The sequence below is a fragment of the Salvelinus namaycush genome, chromosome 16 (assembly GCF_016432855.1).
Source record: "Salvelinus namaycush isolate Seneca chromosome 16, SaNama_1.0, whole genome shotgun sequence".
In the NCBI taxonomy this organism is placed as follows: Eukaryota; Metazoa; Chordata; class Actinopteri; order Salmoniformes; family Salmonidae; genus Salvelinus; species Salvelinus namaycush.
The window spans coordinates 19,683,831-19,705,996 of NC_052322.1; the positions used below are offsets into that span (position 1 = coordinate 19,683,831).

Sequence of the window (22,166 nt, forward strand, 5' to 3'; positions counted from 1 at the left end):
GCCAGGTGAGTTTAACACAAACCATTTTTGTTGTTGTTGATTACAATTGCAGACAATTTTTGTTGATTATTTTCTTTGTGAAAGAGACTCCTGCATAGTGCAAATTGTATAGAATATACTTCTGCCGAACAATTCCACAAAGTTTTTGTTTATTTCACGTTTCAACTATTATTTGTTATTATGATAAAGAATAACATTGTTTTCTCTTTTATCAAGTTTTAAGCTGTTATGCAAAAAGGAGCAAAATTGGAGAGCATGGAAATGAAGGTGGATCTTTAGACATTAAGTGTTCATATCCAGATGGATATCAATATAAGCCCTAATATTTGTGTCGCCACCCCTGTTCCTACAGTGACATTCTCATCCGAAGTGTGTAAGCGGACACATTTGTCACAGTAGGAAGATTTTCTGTGTATGACAATGTCCATGGACATACTTTCATTGCCACCATCAAAAACCTGAAATTACAAGGACACTGGACTTTACTATTGTGGACTTGATCAGTGGGGAAGAGATGTTTTAACAAAAGTAGATGTCTCTGTGAGTAAAGGTATGCATATTGTTTTGCTTTGATCCCATTTGATTGTCTTTGAATGCACAAAAATCATACTCGGCCTACCCTCTACTGTTTCTACCCACAGCTTCATTGGTCACTTCACTGTTAACACCTGATAGGAAGGACACCACAGAAACAAACAGATATGTGTCCCCAGAGGTCCCCACATTTACGCTGGTTGATATAACTTTAAATAGCTTAAAAAATAAGCTCCTACTGTACAATTATTTTCTTATTCTAATAAATCTTCCATTTATCTTCTGTATGCTTTTGTTATGTCACTTTAATGGTGCCATGCAAAAACTTACCTGTTGCAGATTGGGATGTCGAGCCAACATCCTCATCGATTCTGATTGACAGCACAGGTAATTTAACTTTAGGCTACTCTATTTTGTTCTAAAACACTGGAAAACGGGTTTGATTGAAATTTGTTGAATTATTCTCTTTCTTTCCTTTAGGTTTTGTAAGTGTCCATGTTGTTGTGGGAGCTGTCTGACTGTTGATGTGTTGCACTGTGGTTGCACTTTGTGTATTCTTCAGAAAACTATCAATGCCGTGCTCACTGAGTAAGACCAAGTTCCCTTTCTTTGATATCGTACCCACAGTTACAATAATAGTATTTGTTTTTGATATGTTGAAGCCTCTAATTTGTGTCCCTCAGCATTTCCAGCATCTAAAGTATCAGATCCTGTAGCCATTGCACAGGTGAATTGGATCTTTGTTTATGCTTTATCATAGTTTGAATAAGATTTTGCATGTCCTCATCAGACAGCCGTCATTCTGCACCAACTCGGTCAACAAATAAACTCTACCCAATCCCCTCTCTCTCTTGTTCTCTTCCTCTCTCTCAGGGTGAAAAGGACACTTGTCATGTGTATAATGAGATAATTATGTAAAGCTCCAACATTCTTCCCCAGGAAGACAGTGACATGTACTGCACCGCACATTTAGGAGAACCCCCACTGAAAATAGATGACAATGCTCTCTACTCCCTCCTGACACTAAAGTAACAAAGACCTCAGTGAGAGTCAAAAGTCTTTAGTTTATAGAGGGCATTCTCACAACACTGCAAGCTGTTGATAGTGTACATATGTACAATATCTAGAAGCTTTGGGTTGGCAATAAATATTGCTATTGTTGTGTGTGTGTGTGTATATATATATATATATGTGTATATGTGTTTGGCTTGAAGTTGAAGACCCTTGCTGTTTCTGACTGTTTCCTTGCATCTGTTTGACTGTTTCCTTTGATATGTTTGAAAAAGTAGAGCTGGCTTATTTCTGGGAATTCAAGTGGAAAGTATGCTTTCTAATTGCGTACACGACTACAGTATTCTGCATGCCCACATTATCCAAACAGATTTTGTATGGCAGTAGGCCTACTTTATAGTTTTTGTCAGCCTCAGTTTATAATGCGAAGACCATGGAAATAAAATTGTAATCTCTTATTTAATAACATTTGCACTTTCAGTGAGTGCATGGTTGCCATGATACTCAGATGATCCATTATGGTTTTATGGACTACAACATTGTGAATCGTCAGGCCGCCTTGAAACTACAGTAGCTAGTGTGCATCGTCCGTTGCCATTTATGGTGGGAGAGGTTAGCTAGCTAGGGATTGACGTTCGCGGAGGTTCATTGAAGTCAGCTACTCCAGTGAGGTGGCGGGGATACAAACACGGTGAGTAACGATTATCTCTAGTCAAAGCAACAGTTTGGGGATAATCAATACTCGAACATGTATATAGGTCGTGAAAATGTTAGAAACGTGTCAGATGGCCAAGTAGGACAGCTAACGTCCAGGCCGGATGGAACGTCTAAGGGAGGCTAACGTTAGCTAAGCAGCTAGCTAACACAACAAGCCGAAGGGAGTTGTCTGTAGCTAGTTAACACAAGTGGTTCACACGCCTTAGTTAACTAGCCATGTTGGCTAGATGGACATTAATTGACTAACTATTAAGAATTTAGCAAGGCTCTACCTGGTTGGCTCACCTAGCTACATAACGTTAGTTGTTAGGTATAACTTTGAATCGGACCGGGGTGGAAACTGTACGGGGGGGACGTTAGTTTAGCTAGCAAACTTCGCCAGCTAACTTGACTGGCTAGGTACAGCTGATCCCTTCCTCTTAGTTTTAACGTTACACTGAAACGTTCTTTTGTCGAAGTGATGTCAGACACATAGTTGCAAGTTATCTACTGTTTCCTATTAGCTAACGTTAGCTAGTTAGCTAACTAGTCAGGGTTTCCCAAACTCGGTGCACGTTCTGGTTTTTGACTTATGTACAGTAGAAAGGTTACACAGCTGATAGAAATAATCAACGAATCATTAAGTTTTGATAATTTGAATCCGCATTGTAGTGTTGGCGCAAAAATCAAAACGTTGGGTCCCGAGGATCGCCGAGTTTGGGAAACGCTGATCTAGATGGATAGATTGAGGGGAGGCAGATAGCCTAGTGGTTAGAGCGTTGGCCCAGTTACCTAAAGGTTGATGAATCGAATCCCCGAGCTGACAAGGTAAAAATCTGTCGTTCTGCCCCAGATAAGGCAGTTAACCCACTGTTCCTAGGCAGTCATTGTAAATACGAATTTGTTCTTAACTGACTTGCCTAGTTAAATAAAGGTTGCATTTAGCAAACTAGTTATGTAAGCAAGGGTGGCTAGTGTTGTCTTTTGAGAATTTAAGATTTGACACGTGATTTGACATTCAGGAGCACACCCATGTGCAATAAAAGCAATGTCCCATCAGGTGTTCCTTTTGTATGCATTCAAGTCAGGATTTTTAGACCATATCTGTCAAGTTTAAGACTGAGTGTAGCCCAATATGTACTCTTAAAGGAACCTAACTGTACCGTTACTCCTTTAGGTCCAACTAAGGTCCTTGCATGTTATTTTCAGAGCCAAATTACTCCCATCTAAACGTGAATCGATTCTCAAATGCAAAATACACACTTACTGTATGTACACTGTTTTAACCGGCTTCATTACGGTTGGATCAGACAGTATTTTTAATTGGCAACACTTCTGGTGGCCCCCTTCTGTTATGCACAGGTGATTTGACCTAGACAGGAGTCTGGGGAAGGTACTTGTGCTGTTTTAAAGCTAATTTTCTGCAATTCTATGTATTTTGACATGGCTTAGGCCTATGACCATGTTAGATGAATTCAGAATGCTTTGAACATTAAATGAACACTCAAAATTCGATGACTTTGAAATGTAAAGTATTTTTATATTTTTGTCAAACTTTGTTTAGGTAGTTTGACAATTTATTCAGACCGTACATCTTTTGTCTTGCCCATTCACCCTCTGAATGGCACACATACACAATCCATCTCAAGGCTTAAAAATCCTTCTTTAACCTGTCTCCTCCCCTTCATCTACACTAATTGATGTGGATTTAACAAGTGACATCCATAAGGGATCATAGCATTCAAATCAAATGTATTTATATAGCCCTTCTTACATCAGCTGATATCTCAAAGTGCTGTACAGAAACCCAGACTAAAACCCCAAACAGCAAGCAATGCAGGTGTAGAAGCACGGTGGCTAAGAAAAACTCCCTAGAAAGGCCAAAACCTAGGAAGAAACCTAGAGAGGAACCAGGCTATGAGGGGTGGCCAGTCCTCTTCTGGCTGTGCCGGGTGGAGATTATAACAGAACATGGCCAAGATGTTCATAAATGGTCAAATAATAATAATCACAGTAGTTGTCGAGGGTGCAGCAAGTCAGCACCTCAGGAGTAAATGTCAGTTGGCTTTTCATAGCCGATCATTAAGAGTATCTCTACCGCTCCTGCGGTCTCTAGAGAGTTGAAAACAGCAGGTCTGGGACAGGTAGCACGTCCGGTGAGCAGGTCAGGGTTCCATAGCCGCAGGCAGAACAGTTGAAACTGGAGCAGCAGCATGGCCAGGTGGACTGGGGACAGCAAGGAGTCATCATGCCAGGTAGTCCTGAGGCATGGTCCTAGGGCTCAGGTCCTCCGAGAGAGAAAGAGAGAATTAGAGAGAGATCGATGGTATCAAAGGCAGCACTAAGGTCTAGGAGCACGAGGGCAGATGCAGAGCCTCGGTCTGACGCCATTAAAAGGTCATTTACCACCTTCACAAGTGCAGTCTCAGTGCTATGATGGGGTCTAAAACCAGACTGAAGCATTTCGTATACATTGTTTGTCTTCAGGAAGGCAGTGAGTTGCGGCGCAACAGCTTTTTCAATTTTTTTTGAGAGGAATGGAAGATTCGATATAGGCTGATAGTTTTTTATATTTTCTGGGTCAAGGTTGGGCTTTTTCAAGAGAGGCTTTATTACTGCCACTTTTAGTGAGTTTGGTACACATCCGGTGGATAGAGAGCCGTTTGTTATGTTCAACATAGGAGGGCCAAGCACAGGAAGCAGCTCTTTCAGTAGTTTAGTTGGAATAGGGTCCAGTATACAGCTTGAAGGTTTAGAGGCCATGATTATTTTCATCATTGTTTCAAGAGATATAGTACTAAAACACTTGAGTGTCTCTCTTGATCCTAGGTCCTGGCAGAGTTGTGCAGACTCAGGACAGCTGAGCTTTGGAGGAATACGCAGATTTAAAGAGGAGTCCGTAATTTGCTTTCTAATGATCATGATCTTTTCCTCAAAGAAGTTCATGAATTTATCCCTGCTGAAGTGAAAGCCATCCTCTCTTGGGGAATGCTGCTTTTTAGTTAGCTTTGCGACAGTATCAAAAATACATTTTGGATTGTTCTTATTTTCCTCAATTAAGTTGGAAAAATAGGATGATTGAGCAGCAGTGAGGGCTCTTCAGTACTGCACGCTACTGTCTTTCCAAGCTAGTCGGAAGACTTCCAGTTTGGTGTGGCGCCATTTCCGTTCCAATTTTCTGGAAGCTTGCTTCAGAGCTCGGGTATTTTCTGTATACCAGGGAGCTAGTTTCTTATGACAAATGTTTTTAATTTTTAGGGGTGCAACTGCATCTAGGGTATTGCGCAAGGTTAAATTGAGTTCCTCAGTTAGGAGGTTAACTGATTTTTGTCCTCTGACGTCCTTGGGTAGGCAGAGGGAGTCAGGAAGGGCATCAAGGAATCTTTGTGTTGTCTGAGAATTTATAGCACGACTTTTGATGCTCCTTGGTTGGGGTCTGAGCAGATTATTTGTTGCGATTTGCAAATGTAATAAAATGGTGGTCCGACAGTCCAGGATTAGGAGGAAAAACACTAAGATCTACAACATTTATTCCATGGGACAAAACTAGATCCAGAGTATGACTGTGGCAGTGAGTAGGTCCAGAGACATGTTGGACAAAACCCACTGAGTCGATGATGGCGCCGAAAGCCTTTTGGAGTGGGTCTGTGGACTTTTCCATGTGAATATTAAAATCACCAAAAATTAGAATATTATCTGCTATGACAACAAGGTCCGATTAGGAATTCAGGGAGCTCAGCGAGGAACGCTGTATATGGCCCAGGAGGCCTGTAAACAGTAGCTATAAAAAGTGATTGAGTAGGCTGCATAGATTTCATGACTAGAAGCTCAAAAGACGAAAACGTCATTTTTTTTATTATTTTTTTTTAACTGAAATTTGCTATCGTAAATGTTAGCAACACCACCGCCTTTGCGGGATGCACGGGGGATATGGTCACTAGTGTAACCAGGAGGTGAGGCCTCATTTAACACAGTAAATTCATCAGGCTTAAGCCATGTTTCAGTCAGGCCAATCACATCAAGATTATGATCAGTGATTAGTTCATTGACTATAACTGCCTTTGAAGTGAGGGATCTAACATTAAGTAGCCCTATTTTGAGATATCACGATCTCTTTCAATAATGGCAGGAATGGAGGAGGTCTTTATCCTAGTGAGATTGCTAAGGCGAACACCGCCATGTTTAGTTTTGCCCAACCTAGGTCGAGGCACAGACACGGTCTCAATGGGGATAGCTGAGCTGACTACACTGACTGTGCTAGTGGCAGACTCCACTAAGCTGGCAGGCTGGCTAACAGCCTGCCTGGCCTGCACCCTATTTCATTGTGGAGCTAGAGGAGTTAGAGCCCTGTCTATGTTGGTAGATAAGATGAGAGCAGCCCTCGAGCTAGGATGGGGTCCGTCACTCCTCAACAGGCCAGGCGTGGTCCTGTTTGTGGGTGAGTCCCAGAAAGAGGGCCAATTATCTACAAATTCTATCTTTTGGGAGGGGCAGAAAACAGTTTTCAACCAGCGATTGAGTTGTGAGACTGCTGTAGAGCTCATCACTCCCCCTAACTGGGAGGGGCCAGAGACAATTACTCGATGCCGACACATCTTTCTAGCTGATTTACATGCTGAAGCTATGTTGCACTTGGTGACCTCTGACTGTTTCATCCTAACATCGTTGGTGCCGACGTGGATAACAATATCTCTATACTCTCTACACTCGCCAGTTTTAGCTTTAGCCAGCACCATCTTCAGATTAGCCTTAACGTCGGTAGCCCTGCCCCCTGGTAAACAGTGTATGATCGCTGGATGACTCGTTTTAAGTCTAATACTGCGGGTAATGGAGTCGACAATGACTAGGGTTTTCAATTTGTCACAGCTAATGGTGGGAAGCTTCGGCGTCTCAGACCCCGTAACGGGAGGAGTAGAGACAAGAGAAGGCTCAGCCTCAGACTCCGACTCGCTGCTTAATTGGGAGAACCGGTTGAAAGTGTCTGTCGGCTGAATGAGCGACACACCGGTTGAGCATTCCTACAGCATTTCCCTCCAGAAGCCATGAGAAAGTTGTCTGGCTTGCCGGGACTGTGCGAGGGGATTTATACTACTATCTGTACTTACTGGTGGCACAGACGCTGTTTCATCCTTTCCTACACTAAAATTACCCTTGCCTAACGATTGCGTCTGAAGCTGGGCTTGCAGCACAGCTATCCTCGCCGTAAGGCGATCGTTCTCCTGTATATTATGAGTACAGCGACTGCAATTAGAAGGCATCATGTTAATGTTACTACTTAGCTTCGGCTGTTGGAAGTCCTGACAAACCATGTCCAGATAAAGCGTCCGGAGCGAAAAAGTTGAATGAAAAAAAAATTGTGAGGAAAAAACATATATAAAAAAATATATATATAAACGGTAATTAAAAAGTAAAAACCGTAAAGTTGTCAGGTAGCAAAGTAAGGTTGGCAACAAAACGCACAGCAACACGTCTGCAAGTTGTGACCGGAAATGACGAAAAGTGGGGTAAACAATGGGGTAAACATTCACCTGGTCAGTCTGTCATGGAAAGAGCAGGAGTTCCTAATGTTTTGTACATTCAGTGGACACGTACAGTAGTTCAACTAGCTAGTAATTCATTACATTTTCCAGTAGCTTGGTGGTAGTTGAACTAAATTAAAATCTAGGTCGTGTTTTCAGTAGTTAATTACTTTTATGCCGTGTAGCTAGGCTAACTACTGGAACTACACAACTTTTAAAAATTAACTTATCCGGTATCGGACTTGCCTAATTCTCACTCAAAACTTTTTTGGGGTTTAATTAATAGGCTAAATTCCATTAATCCGTTAAACATTCTGTTAACATATGACCCCAAAGTGATTTGTTCTTGCAATTTGTAGTCTGATAATACAGATTTACTGATGATACATTTTCACAACGTAGTTTGGATGAACTACTTCATCAAAGTAACTTTAGTTATGTAAACTATATTTTCTTAAGGGTAGCTTTAGTCTAGCGTAACTTCTTCCAATGTGAAGTAATTGGTAGCTTGGTAAACTCCATTTTCAGAGAAGCTTCCCCAACACAGCACGGTAGCATGCACACAATAATGTGATTATTGTGGATAGTCAGGTTAATGTAATAGTCCTGTTTACATGGACACATCTGAAATCAGGCTACTGATGGGACTTTTGATCAATGCAGGAAATGCAGGACTTAGTTTTGCGAAGAGTTCTGACAAAAAGTTTGCATGTGAAAAATATTTATAAGATGATGCATACTTTCAGTTTTTCAGAACTCACTTCACTCGCGCATAAGAGGGATGCTTGCGCTACCACACACTGGCAAATGCGCAAATCAAATATCCAGCTGGAGCGATGATTATGCTGTTACCATGTCCTAATCATTTGAAAGATTGCTCAGAAAACCAGTTATTTTAATCTGCGTATGATTACCTCGATTATGACATTACGCCAATTAAGATAAGCAGAGTAAGGTGTTTACGTGACTAATGCCATACTTGGCATTGTGTCATAGTCAGTTTATTATTGAATTATTAGCGTGCATGTAAACGTACTCACCGATGAGTAGATGATTCAGGCTAATGTACATCTACTGTTTGGCAATGTGTGTCCCACTCCCAACTCTGTCAAAGTGCAGGCCTAAGATTATTCACAAAAAGTGAATTGCAATTTATATATTTCTTCTGTCTTTTCCCTAGTTTTGTGGGGATTCTTTGGAGTAGCCTAGCTCCTTTGGCTCCCAACACAGCATCCACACCTGCCCAACAGATGTCAGTGTGTCCTGGGATCTGCTAGCCTTCCCTCACTAGATGTAGTGGGGAGTTGTCGCTTCCAGCCTTGAGCACAGTAGGTTATGTCCTTAGAGTGGGTGTTTTTGCTATAAAATGAGTTTCAGTGCAGAAACTAGGCTATTCTATGCTGACTGGGAACGCACCACTCACAGAGCATTAGTAAAACATAAAATAACATGTAGGCTTATATTAAGAGAATACTGGGTCTGAACCCTCACTGACTTATAACATATCAAGAGGCTAGTGTGCTCACTGTGCTGGTGTGCAGTGAGCATGGTGGATGTGCCAAGTTCCTGTCAACATGGAAACACTCACCATATCAGCTGTGTTTAGCAGGAATACTAACATTGGGATTGACCATGTGAAGTTCTACAGGCATTTACAGGGATCTACTAAAGTATTGGCGACAGGGACACTCTGCTCTGTTCTTCAGCACTTTAGATTTGAAATGGTACAATGACTATGAGGTTAAATTGCAGACTATCTGCTTTAAAGGAGGAGATTAATATTTTACAACCAAATCTCTATTTTTGGTGTAAATGGAATGTTATACTGTAGAAGGGTCCAGACACCTTTTTTGTGATTACATGTTTTAGAGAAACTTACCCCAAACAGCAAATAACTTCCTCATCCTCATTGTGTAGTATGGGGGCCCTGAAAAAACATGAACAAAATCTAAAAACATACCCAAAAAACGTCCTTTTAGAAACTGCAAAGCTCTCAGTATAGTGATGCAGGTTTTTAGATGTTGTACACATGAAGTTGTCATTCCGAACTTTATCCACAATGTTATAGTCCCCTTTGCACGATTCAAGCCGTCTCGAGTGGTTCCATTTACTGTGTAGCCTGCTGCTACAGGTAACTGCTGTCGTTTCTTTGGCTATGCCGGATTAAGTGTTATGGCATGCTATTCTATAATACTTTCTCCGTAATTAATATTACCTGATTGAACTAATCATGTAAATGTAATTAACTAGAGAGGAGGGACACCACGAAATAATATTTATAGAGCTGTTATCTTCCAAATAAACTCTTAAAAGACCTAATCATATTTTACATCAATAGCAGTCAATATTAATCGTAATCTTATTTAGTCTCATCTGAAAGTTGTAAATTCTTGGTTATCTTCACGAACCCTGGCTAACAAGTTGAATCAGCAATACAAAATTGGGTTTAATTATTTATTTACTAAATACCAAACTAATCACACAGAATCACACATACACAATTAAATCATAACTTGATTACAAATTGCCGTCATAACGTCCCTAGCGGGCGGAACAGATATGTCAGCTTGTTACACAAAGGAAAAGGGTCTGGGTTTTAGTGAAAGAGCGGGAGACTGGAACAGAGGCGAAGCTGTGCTATCGTAAATACAGTATCTTATGCATTCTAAATTACCACCCATTTGGAAAAGGAAAATGCAATAAATATTTACTCTGAGCTGCGCTCCAGTAGGTTGGTGGTAGATGGAAGACCGTGTTGCCAAACCGAGTCCTCTGTCCTCTGAAGAATGTCTCTGGTGGTCACTGGATACGTTGTAGTAACGTCGTTGTGTAGTAGACGGGATACTCTGACTGTCCTTCCTAACCTGCGTTTGTAGCAGCTGTTGCTAACTCAACGGCTAGGAGGTATCACTTCTGTAGTGAATACGAGTTCAAAGTTCATACCATTCACAACCAAAGCTCATGCTGATGCTGGCTTAGTTCTGTAGTTATTATCTGAACCATTCTGACATAGGACCGTCATCCTGTGGAACAGAAGGTTAAATCTTCGTCAATGGCTTATATAGTGGAGGGAGAGGGGTGTGTCTGAAAAGTTTATAACCCATGTCTCTTCACAGGGGCGGGCCACTGGTTGAGCAGAGGCCCAAACTTATGAAAACCCAAATCTCTCATTTGGAAGCTAAAATTACATTTCATCTCTTCACAAATAATTTCATATTCAAACATTTGAATTAAACAACAATTCCATGTGAATCCGATACCTCTGATGTTTAGACTTTCCACAGTAGAGTTTGTCATTCTATCATTGATGAGAATGTGTCAGAGGGCAACCGAACTGACATAATATACCTTAAGTACCACCGCATATGTTCAGTTGGTCGGATTACCAGAATATAGTTAATTTCCCCCCAACTTCTGATGTTCCCAGAATCTCTATGTTAACCAAAGGGGCTTTCTAATGTCACATCAGTAGAGTAGGGAGAGGAACGGGGGAAAGAGGTATTTATGACTGTCATAAACCTACCCCCAGGCCAACGTCATGACACTGCCAAAATAAAGGAAACATCAACATATAGTGCCTTAATAGGGTGTTGGGCCGCCACGAGCTGCCAGAACAGCTTCAATGTGCCTTGGCATAGATTCTACAAGTGTCTGGAACTTCCTGTGTGGAAGCACCCCATGCTTTTAATATACTTTGTATTAGAGGTCGACCGATTAATCGGAATGGCCGATTTAATTAGGGCCGTTTTTCAAGTTTTCCTAACAATCGGAAATCGGTAATTTTGGACGCCGATTTTGCCGATTTGTTTTTTAAATATATTTTTTTACACCTTTATTTAACTAGGCAAGTCAGTTAAGAACACATTCTTATTTTCAGTGACGGCCTAGGGACGGTGGGTTAACTGCCTTGTTCAGGGGCAGAACGACAGATTTTTAACTTGTCAGCTCAGAGATTCAATCTTGCAACCTTACGGTTAACTAGTCCAACGCTCTAACCACCTGCCTCACGAGGAGCCCGCCTGTTACGCGAATGCTGTAAGAAGCCAAGGTAAGTTGCTAGCTAGCATTAAACTTATCTTATAAAAACCAATCAATCAATCATAATCACTAGTTATAACTACACATGGTTGATGATATTATTAGTTTATCTAGCGTGTCCTGCGTTGCATATAATCGATGCAGTGCGCATTCGCGAAAAAGGACGGTCGTTGCTCCAACGTGTACCTAACCATAAACATCAATGCCTTTCTTAAAATCAATACACAGAAGTATATATTTTTAAACCTGCATATTTAGTTAAAAGAAATACAGGTTGGCAGGCAATATAAACCAGGTGTTATTGTGTCACTTCCCTTGCGTTCATTGCACGCAGAGTCAGGGTATATGCAACAGTTTGGGCCGCCTGGCTCATTGCGAACTAATTTGCCAGACTTTTACGTAATTATGACATAACATTGAAGGTTGTGCAATGTATCAGGAATATTTAGACTTATGGATGCCACCTGTTAGATAAAATACGGAACGGTTCCGTATTTCACTGAAAGAATAAACGTTTTGTTTTCGAGATGATAGTTTCCGGATTAGACCATATTAATGACCTAAGGCTCGTATTTCTGTGTGTTATTATGTTATAATTAAGTCTATGATTTGATATTTGATAGAGCAGTCTGACTGAGCGATGGTAGGCACCAGCAGGCTCGTAAGCATTCATTCAAACAGCACTTTCGTGCGTTTTGCCAGCAGCTCTTTGCGATGCTCCAAGCATTGCGCTGTTTATGACTTCAAGCCTATCAACTCCCGAGATTAGGCTGGTGTAACCGATGTGAAATGGCTAGCTAGTTAGCGGGGTGCGCGCTAATAGCGTTTCAAACGTCACTCGCTCTGAGACTTGGAGTAGTTGTTCCCCTTGCTCTGCATGGGTAACGCTGCTTCGAGGGTGGCTGTTGTCGATGTGTTCCTGGTTCGAGCCCAGGTAGCGGCGAGGAGAGGGATGGAAGCTATACTGTTACACTGGCAATACTAAAGTGCCTATAAGAACATCCAATAATCAAAGGTATATGAAATACAAATCGTATAGAGAGAAATAGTCCTATAATTCCTATAATAACTACAACCTAAAACTTCTTACCTGGAAATATTGAAGACTCATGTAAAAAGGAACCACCAGCTTTCATATGTTCTCATGTTCTGAGCAAGGAACTTAAACGTTAGCTTTTTTACATGGCACATATTGCACTTTTACTTTCTTCTCCAACACTTTGTTTTTGCATTATTTAAACCAAATTGAACATGTTTTGTTATTTATTTGAGGCTAAATTGATTTTGATGTATTATATTATGTTAAAATAAGTGTTCATTCAGTATTGTTGTAATTGTCATTATTACAAATAAAATAAAAAATTAATCGGCCGATTAATCGGTATTGGCTTTTTTTGGTCCTCCAACAATCGGAATCGGCGTTGAAAAATCGTAATCGGTCGACCGCTACTTTGTATCCCTCATTTACTCAAGTGTTTCCTTTATTTTGTCAGTTACCTGTAAAATAGACGGAGGGGTATTGCTCGAGTCGCAACAAAATGGAATATAACGTTGCGGATAAAGTTTGGAATAACACAATTTCATGTGTACAACATCTAAAGACTTGCATCACTATACTGAGAGCTTTGCTGTTTCTAAAAGGACGTGTTTTGGCAGGTTTTGGGTGTTTTTGGAGCCTTTGTTCATGTCATTTTAGGGGCCACTATACTACACAACGAGGATGAGGAAGTGATTTCAAAAACGTGAAATCACAATACATTTGTCTGGACCCTTCTATAACATGCCATTGACATACAAAGTAAAATGGTTGTAAAAAATAACTTCATTAATTTGACGGTTTTTCATACCTTTCCTATCGGGTGAAAAGTTTAGAAATTACAGCACTTTTTGTACATAGTCCCCACATTTTTAGGGGAAAGTATTGGGACAAATTCACATACACTGAGTGTACAAAACATTAGGAACACCTGCTCTTTCCATGACAAAATCCCTTATTGATGTCACCTGTTAAATCCACTTCAATCAGTGTAGATGAAGGGGAGGAGACAGGTTAAAGTTAAATGCACAAATATCATATCCCCAAGATATGCAAACCTCTTACCATTACAATGAAAGGGGAGGCTGGCATTTTTGGGGGGGGTATGATATTTGTGCGTCTAACTTTCTCACTCATCCTTATTCACGATTCATTCAGGATTATCCGTAATCATGGTAGCGTCCACATTAATGTAGATGTGTTTAGAAACCTATTCTATTCTTATTTACAATAAAAGTGACTCCAAAATGACACTACATTATTTATCATTCGTTTCTATTGGGCACAAAATAATCTGAAACACAACCAAAACTAACAGCAAATGCATCCAACAAATTTGTAGAGTCACAAGCTTGATGTAGTCATTCCGTTCTATGAATATGGGACCAAATACTTAACTTTTTACTACTTTAATAAACATAAAAGTTAATTAATCCCAATACTTTTGTTCCCTTAAAATGCGGGGACTATGTACAATTTCTAAACAGTTCACCTGATATGGATGAAAATACCTTCAAATTAAAGCTGACAGTCTGCACTTTAACCTCATTGTCCATTTGTATCATTTCAAATCCAAAGTGCTGGAGTACAGAGCCAAAACATCAACAAATGTGTGACTGTCCCAATACTTTTGGAGCTCACTGTATTTGCTTAAGCGCTACTCCAGATGTGTCACCTGTAATCAGTCAACTAAAGGCCATCAGATAAAAGTGAAATGTCTTTCTGAAACCTTTGTGACACACTTTGTTTTGTATTCTTATTGCAGCTGTAGGTTTAACTTCTGCTTCTAAAAATGGCCTAATATCAGAAACAAACACAGAAGTGTCCTTTCTTGGTGTGGTCATATTTAAGAAGAGCAATGGTCATTCTCTTACTATTATCTCTGTTCTGTTTTCTATATGCACATCATTTTCACAGAGGAAGGGGTGTATTGCAATGGCATGAGGACCTTTAAATGGACCTTTGTAACATCCCGCATACCGCCCAGCTCTCCGTTGTAGGCCTGTCATGCTGCTGCCGCTTGGAATTTGTTAGGTTTGCATAGCTAGATAATGATAGTGGGTTTGGATTGTTTCCCTGCACAGCACATAAAATGTATTTTCTCTTTGAGGAGTTTTTGCCTATGCCTGGTAGTAATTCCTATTGGACATAAAGAGACATTGATTTATTGGAGGAAAAGATGCAATGACAACACGTTAAAGCGATCTCACTTGTTTCCAACGTGGTCCCGTTGGAATACAGACCAAACTAAACAATAACAAAAGGTATCATGGGATAATATTCTGTAGAGAAAAGTGTCTCTTGGCAGGTGCCTCACGTTTCCATGGCTGGCTCCAAGACAGAACAGGAAACAATTACTGGATAGCTTTGTAATATCAAGTCATAAAAACCTGATTGACTTGAGTTTTTTATAATGTGCTAATTTAACAAGCCTTACTTCTCACCTTGCCAAGCTGATAGAGGTGGCGAAGCCTCACCCCACATGGCCTTCTCCTATGCATGCTAATTAGATGAAGCTATTTGTGGCACTATGGCTATTGCCTACCGTCTCCATAGAGACTGAGCTGTTTGACAATTAGCATCAGTTCACTGTCACTCAAGTGTTATAGGGCGTCATTTTATAAGGGGAAATAAATCTCTGGGTTATCTTGGCTCTATTTGTTTCCTTCTTTTGAAAAGAAGGCCTTTTCATGTCGGCAGATGTCCCTGGATAGTGAGTCAGAAAGAGATATTCTTCTTTTGGCAGAGGGGAGTTTCAGTTTCTGAATATGTATTGTCAAAGGGGATTACCGCGACAAGGCAGTTATGTTTAGGCTTGGCTATGTATAACTAAAGTAGTTAGATAATGGACGAGCCAAGGGAACCGCCCACAATGTGGCGTCTAGAGCTGATGAAAACTGAAGGGAATTATTGGCTTCTCCTCATCTGTGGCCGGCAATGTGTAAAATTATATAAATAGTGACATAAGTAGGCCTAACCAATGTTCTCTCTCTTGTCTCATCTCTTGCAGACTTTTGTGCCGTCGAGTGAAGTAACCCCACCATGCGTGAATACAAGCTAGTGGTGTTAGGCTCAGGAGGTGTAGGCAAATCTGCACTGGTTAGTAGTACCGCCATGCTTAGGTTTCTGTTATGAGTCATTCTGGGTGCATTGAGTGCAGAGCTTTAAAGTGCGACCATTTTGGTCGCATATACCCCTAAATATTTTGCTGTGTGACTTGGAATTTAAATTTGTGAGCACCAGTGCACCTAGAACAAAAAATAAGCCAGATAATAATTGTTGTAATGATTAAGCTGCCCTGGAGAAAAAACAGTTGTCTGTAGCCCAAACCGTTGAAAAGTTGTGACCATATTACCGGCACTACATTTCCCCCCTTCTATTACGCATTGGCGCTGCAGCTGTATGCATCTCCATTGGCGGGCCATATTTTCCATTCATAAACCATGTCGCGGGCTGTTAACAACTTGTTCAGTCATGTTACCGCATTATGCAGCTCATTAGGAAACTGTGTTTTTCACAATGTTAGCTAACCTAATATTCCACAAATGACTTTGTAATTTCAATGACAGGTATTTGTGTCAACATTTAAACTTTTATAATAAACAGATGTTGTACCCTTGAAACAGATTAGTTTCCAGGGTACAACATGTGCTTCAAAAATATTGACAAGTCATATTGGCCCAATAAAGGCTGTATCTAAATCAATTAAAAAATCTTATTTTCTGGTGCTCCTAACTTAGTTAAGAGCACCATATAAACTTTAGGAGCACCAGAAAATACAAATTTTAAATTGATTTAGATACAGCCTTTATTGGGCCAATATGATTTGTCAATATTTTTGAAGCACATGTTGTGCTACCAATGAAAGTGTTTAATTTGGAGCCCTGATTGAGTGGCCGTGTTGATTTGGAGAATGTATGTGTCACTCTCTACATTCATGTTCTCCTCCCCTTGCCTTTTCTCTTCCAGACTGTCCAATTTGTACAGGGTATTTTTGTGGAAAAATATGACCCCACAATAGAAGACTCCTACAGAAAGGTATGCTGCCCTATAGTTACCAAGTTTTCAATTGCCACCACTGATGTCAAAATGTTACTAAACTTTACTCCCTCTCTCCCACAGCAAGTTGAAGTGGATGGGCAGCAGTGCATGCTTGAAATCCTTGACACAGCTGGAACAGTAGGTAGAATGTGTCCATGTTAGCCATGGTGACAGATTGTATGTTAACAGTAAATATGACCAGTATGTCATGGAGTCTTTCCTCTGCTGTTCTACAGGAGCAGTTCACAGCGATGAGGGACTTGTACATGAAGAACGGTCAAGGCTTTGCTCTTGTATACTCCATCACGGCACAGTCCACGTTTAATGATCTACAGGACCTTCGGGAACAGATCCTGAGAGTAAAGGACACTGAGGATGTGAGTATTGTAGCTTATCAGGGCTCAGTCACTGTCATTGACGTGCTTCCAACACTTGGGCCTCGTCGTCAATGCATTTATTACAGCTGCTATGAAATCTGATACGTTAATGATTTATATGCAATTTTAATGGTGTTTTAAATTAAGGAGTCTGTTGGCTTTTATCTTGTAATCCTACTGCTCTGAGAGCCATAGGTTCTCTCAATAGGGTATTCTCTGTGTGGGAAGAGCATAGCAATAACAAAGTAGAAATGTCATGAGAGATGTTTGCCAGTTTCAGTTTAGCTCTTATTTCTGCCACATGCAGAGTTAGTACATTATTGATTTGTTGCCACGTTATGGAGACTTATATGGCCTATATTTTTGCTTTGCAAAGCAACAGGGTAAAGAGCTATAGTCTCTCATTGTCTTCTGTCTATTTCTCATTATTTTGTATCAGGTCCCCATGATCCTGGTGGGCAACAAGTGTGACCTGGAGGACGAGCGTGTGGTGGGCAAGGAGCAGGGTCAGAACCTGGCCAGACAGTGGAACAACTGTGCCTTTCTAGAGTCCTCAGCTAAATCAAAGATCAACGTTAATGAGGTAAGCCCCACCGCTTTCACTTCCAGTCACCTGAAATGAATGTATGTTACGTCTCGGAGTTGACGAGAATTGCAATAAGAATATACATCTCGTCAAGTAAACAAGTGTGGTTATCTGGAGCTTATAACAGATGTATCTCTAACTACTGGCTCCTTTGGTCTGCTTTAGATTTTCTATGACCTGGTCAGACAGATTAATAGGAAAACACCAATAGAAAAGAAGAAGGAAAAGAAGTCAAATTGCACACTGCTCTGAAGCTCCTCCTTACAGCAGCTCTGAGCCAGGTGAGTGGGCTAAGATGGGATCCAATGGGTGATATGGAATCTGTGTCTAATTTTATCATCATCCCATGAGTATGGCACCAGCTAATGTACTTGCATTGATACATTTGTTTTCTATCAAAATAAACTGAAAAAAGGAATTAAAAAAGTACCTGTGGAGTAACATGTCCTCTGTCTCTACCTGTAGGAAGCTGCAATACAATACTGGTGCCCAGTTGAAACGTGCCAGCATTTCAAGCCCTTTCAATAATGAATGGAGGTGTTTGACAATAGCAGAAAAGTAATTCTCTACTTCACCACTCTAATAATGGAGGATTCTTCATGGATACTCTTTGCTTCGTAATGGTTAAGAAATCCAGACCTTTTTCTCTCTTTTTCATTTTGTCAATGGGACAGCCTTGTGATGAAGAGTTTTCCCTTTCCCCTGTTTTATAAATTACAATTTAAAACAAAAAACAGTACCAAGCAATTTATTGTGGATTTGGACAATTAGGTTGTTTGATTGCAGATATTTTCAGATCTTTGGCTCATTTCAAATGACAAAATGTTTGCAAAATAAATCATGGTAAATATTGGCCCTTTTCATTACCTTACCCATCTGCACTAATTGTGTCAACAGTAATGCATCAACTTCCATGTTTTCTTTCTCCTATTACTTTTAAGAAGTTGTATTCATCAAATAACATATTTACTAAGTGTCTTTGTTTTATATGGGAAGCTGCAAGGCTTTCATCTTTCCTATAATATATTCTAATTCTTGTTTTGTTTTTTTCAATAATGAAGCTTTGGAAAATGTGTGTTTATTAGAATAGGGGAAATGAGGAGACTTGATTTCTGTCTTGAGGTTGAAAATATGTTGTACTAAACCAACTCTATTGTGTCTTGTTACCTTGTCGCAAATGATTTTCCAGCTTTTATGAATGATAAAAAAACAAAAACATTTTCATTATCTTTTGTCAATGCATTTTATTTTCTCTACATGATGATGATAATTAGTAGTTGTGAAGAATTTTTGCCTGTTGCAAGTCTCTAGTGTTTTGCGGGAACATTAAATGATTGTTGGCATAGAATTAGAATGAGACAGCTCGCCTTTCTGAAATACAGCCGTGTCTCATCGTTACTGATGCGCCAACTGCTGCCTCCAATCGTCACAGTTCATCCTGTCTAATTCAGGCCCATTATTTTTAGCCTGATTTAGGTTTCCTTTTTTAATATTATTTTTAATTTCAAATGATTTAAAAGCCGAAAGCTTATCCTAGAAAATGACTGACGCAGCAGCCAAGCTCGAGATGTTCACATGCAGGAATTGGAGAAATGCAACAGCAGTGGCTCTTCATGAGACGTGGCCACAGCAAAGGCCTACAACTTGGCTTATGAGGAACCACCCAAGGAGGCGCAGGGTGTGTGCCAGGCTTGCTGAGCGGAAAGGCAGACAGGTCACCTGTTATTGTTCTGCAACAGGGTTCGCCTTACGCGACTGTGTCACGAGAATGTCAGACCTAGCTGACTAAACTCAACTCCATGGTGAAGGAAGTTACTGATGAACTCCACCAATGGGGTTGAGCAGAGACCAGGCTTTGTGGAATTCAGCTCTGACTACATCAATTCGCCCAAGCTCAATACTTCAACAATGTTTAATTATGAAACGCTTACCTTGTACCTGTTTGTCCTCTGTGGTTGAATGCCTTTCTTTGTTAGCAGAAATCCATACTTTTTCAATAAACGTTAAGCAAATATAACCCCCCAAACAAACGACCCGCTGTCGTGGGCTGCTCAGCTCGGCACTCTTATTCTCGCTTCAAAAGCAGCTAAATCTGTGGGAAGCTGCAAAGGAAATGGGGAGGAAGGGTGTTTTACCTGGCCACTGTGCCCAGGTTAATGCGGCCACATTGTTGACAAAAAGGCCTCCAAAGAAGTAAATTAATCCAATCAGCTGAATAATAATTCAGAATAGATCACTTTTTTTCTCCGTGTATATATTTCATATTAAACTGATTATATTTTCTCAAAATAGTAGAAACAAGTTTAAAGTTTTATTTGGATATCAACATTGACGGAGCAATTCCCATACCAGGCTGTCTTTGAAGAGGACTGTGCTTCTACACTTTCATTGCTTGCTGTTTGGGGTTTTAGGCTGGGTTTCTGTACAGCACTTTGTGACATCAGCTGATGTAAGAAGGGCTTTATAAATACATTTGATTGATTGATTGATTGACCTGGGGCGGCATGCCAGATTTCTTCAGCTGCTTTAGGAAGTAGAGATGCTGCTGTGCCTTCTTGGCGAGTGGTGGTGTTGTTGGTCCATGACAAGTTCTCGGTGATGTGGACTCCGAGGAACTTGTGGCTCTGCTGCAGTCCCGTTGATGTGGAATGGGGCATGTTCTCTCCTCTGAAATCAACTATCAACTCCTTGGTTTGCTGACGTTGAGGGAAAGGTTGTCATAATTCTACAATGCCAGTTCACTTCGCTATAGGCTGACTCGTTGTTGTTGGTTAACAGGCCTACAACTGTTGTGTCATCAGCATGATGGGGTTGATGTCGTGCAAAGCCACGCAGTCGTGGGTGAATAGGGAGTAGAGGACTGAGGACACACCCCTGGGGGGACCCTGTGTTAAGAGTGTTCACAATCCTCACAGCCTGTGGTCTGCCCATTCAGAAGTTCAGGATCCAGTTGCAGAGGGAGGTGACCAGACCCAGGGCTCTGAACTTGGTGTCGAGCTTGTAGGGAACAATAGTGTTGAATGCTGAACTGTAGTCAATGAACACCATTCTCACGTAGGTGTTCCTCTTGTCCAGATGTGTGAATACTGATGGTAATTACATCTTCCGCGGAGCTGTAGGCAAATTGGAGTGGGTCCAGTGTGTCTGGCATGCTGGCCTTGACCAGCCTCTCGAATCCCTTCATGATGACCAAGGTGAGCGCAATGCGGCAATAGTCATGTCAACTTGTTTTTCTTGGGCACTGGGACAATGGTGGGCTCCTTAACGCAGGGGACTACAGCCTGGGACAGATTGAAGATGTCCAAGAAGACACCCACCAGCTGGTCAGCACGCACTCTGAGGAAGCAGCCAGGGATACCATCCCTCTTTGTGAGTATTCATTTCTTTGAGAGAGTTCCTTGTGTCAGCCTCAGAGAGCGAAAGCACCTGGTCATCCGGAGCGTTCCTGGATGGCTCAGTATTGTCTGCCTCAAAGCGAGCATAGAATGTGTTAAGCCTGTCTGGGAGGGAGGCTTCAGTGGACACTGCACAGCTGTCTCCTCTTTAGCGTTTCACTATTCTCTGTGTTGGTGACTCCCTCTTAAGTTGCTTCTTGTAGGCGGGAAGTAGGAACAGAGAGATATGATCTGATTGGCCGTAGTGGGGTGGGGGATGGCTTTATATGCATCACGGATGTTAGTGTATACACGGTCAAGCATACTGGGTTCTCTTCTGGGTCAGGATACATGTTGGGAAAATGTGTTTAAGACGGGCTTGGTTAAAGTCACACGCGACTGTAGAATGATCTAAAATAAGGACGCGCGACAATGAGGTTCTAGCTCCAGCCTGTTTATTAACCTAACCCTCGCATGTCCTACATAGGTACGGATACCCCCAAGGGACATCCTACTACAGCAACAATAAAGACTGCTTCCGGGTGAGAGGATTATTGCTGACTAATGATCTTGTAAAGTTCATTGAGTGCCGCCTTGGTGTTTGCTTGTAGCGGTATGTACACAGTTGTGATAATAACACATTAATTCCCTGCATGTAGTGGGGTCTGCATTTTAACATCAAGAAACTCCAGGCTGGGCGAACAGCAGTTGCAATGTTTTTAACTTTGATACACCAGGAATTGTTTGAGAAAACATACCTCTCACCCTGATTTACCAGAATAGCAGAATCAAGTGTACGTAAGCCATGTCGCAGTAAAAAAAGAGACAGCAAATCCTGATGTCTGTCTGCGATTGAAGCCTTGCTCTTAAGTTCAAAGTTTATTAATCACCCACGGACGGGTTTATAATAATAGACTATTCCACCCTGAAGAGTTTGCGTGCATTGTTTCACAC

At 41.0% G+C, this 22,166-nt stretch overlaps 1 protein-coding gene across 3 annotated transcripts; it reads left to right on the forward strand.

The window, feature by feature from the left end:
* The first annotated feature begins 2,115 nt into the window (after positions 1-2,115).
* On the forward strand, positions 2,116-19,065 carry LOC120061134 (ras-related protein O-Krev). Of its 3 annotated transcripts, XM_039010698.1 has the most exons (9): positions 2,131-2,236; positions 8,941-9,088; positions 15,845-15,933; positions 16,804-16,872; positions 16,957-17,013; positions 17,112-17,252; positions 17,692-17,835; positions 18,004-18,119; positions 18,304-19,065. In XM_039010698.1, the coding sequence occupies exons 3-8, from the start codon at positions 15,877-15,879 to the stop codon at positions 18,088-18,090; spliced, it is 555 nt and encodes a 184-aa protein (XP_038866626.1). In that variant the 5' UTR covers positions 2,131-2,236; positions 8,941-9,088; positions 15,845-15,876; the 3' UTR covers positions 18,091-18,119; positions 18,304-19,065. The 3 variants fall into 3 exon arrangements, with proteins under 3 accessions (XP_038866625.1, XP_038866626.1, XP_038866628.1); XM_039010697.1 differs by lacking the exon at positions 8,941-9,088 and having other exon boundaries at positions 2,116-2,236; XM_039010700.1 differs by lacking the exons at positions 8,941-9,088; positions 15,845-15,933.
* The last annotated feature ends 3,101 nt before the right edge of the window (positions 19,066-22,166 follow it).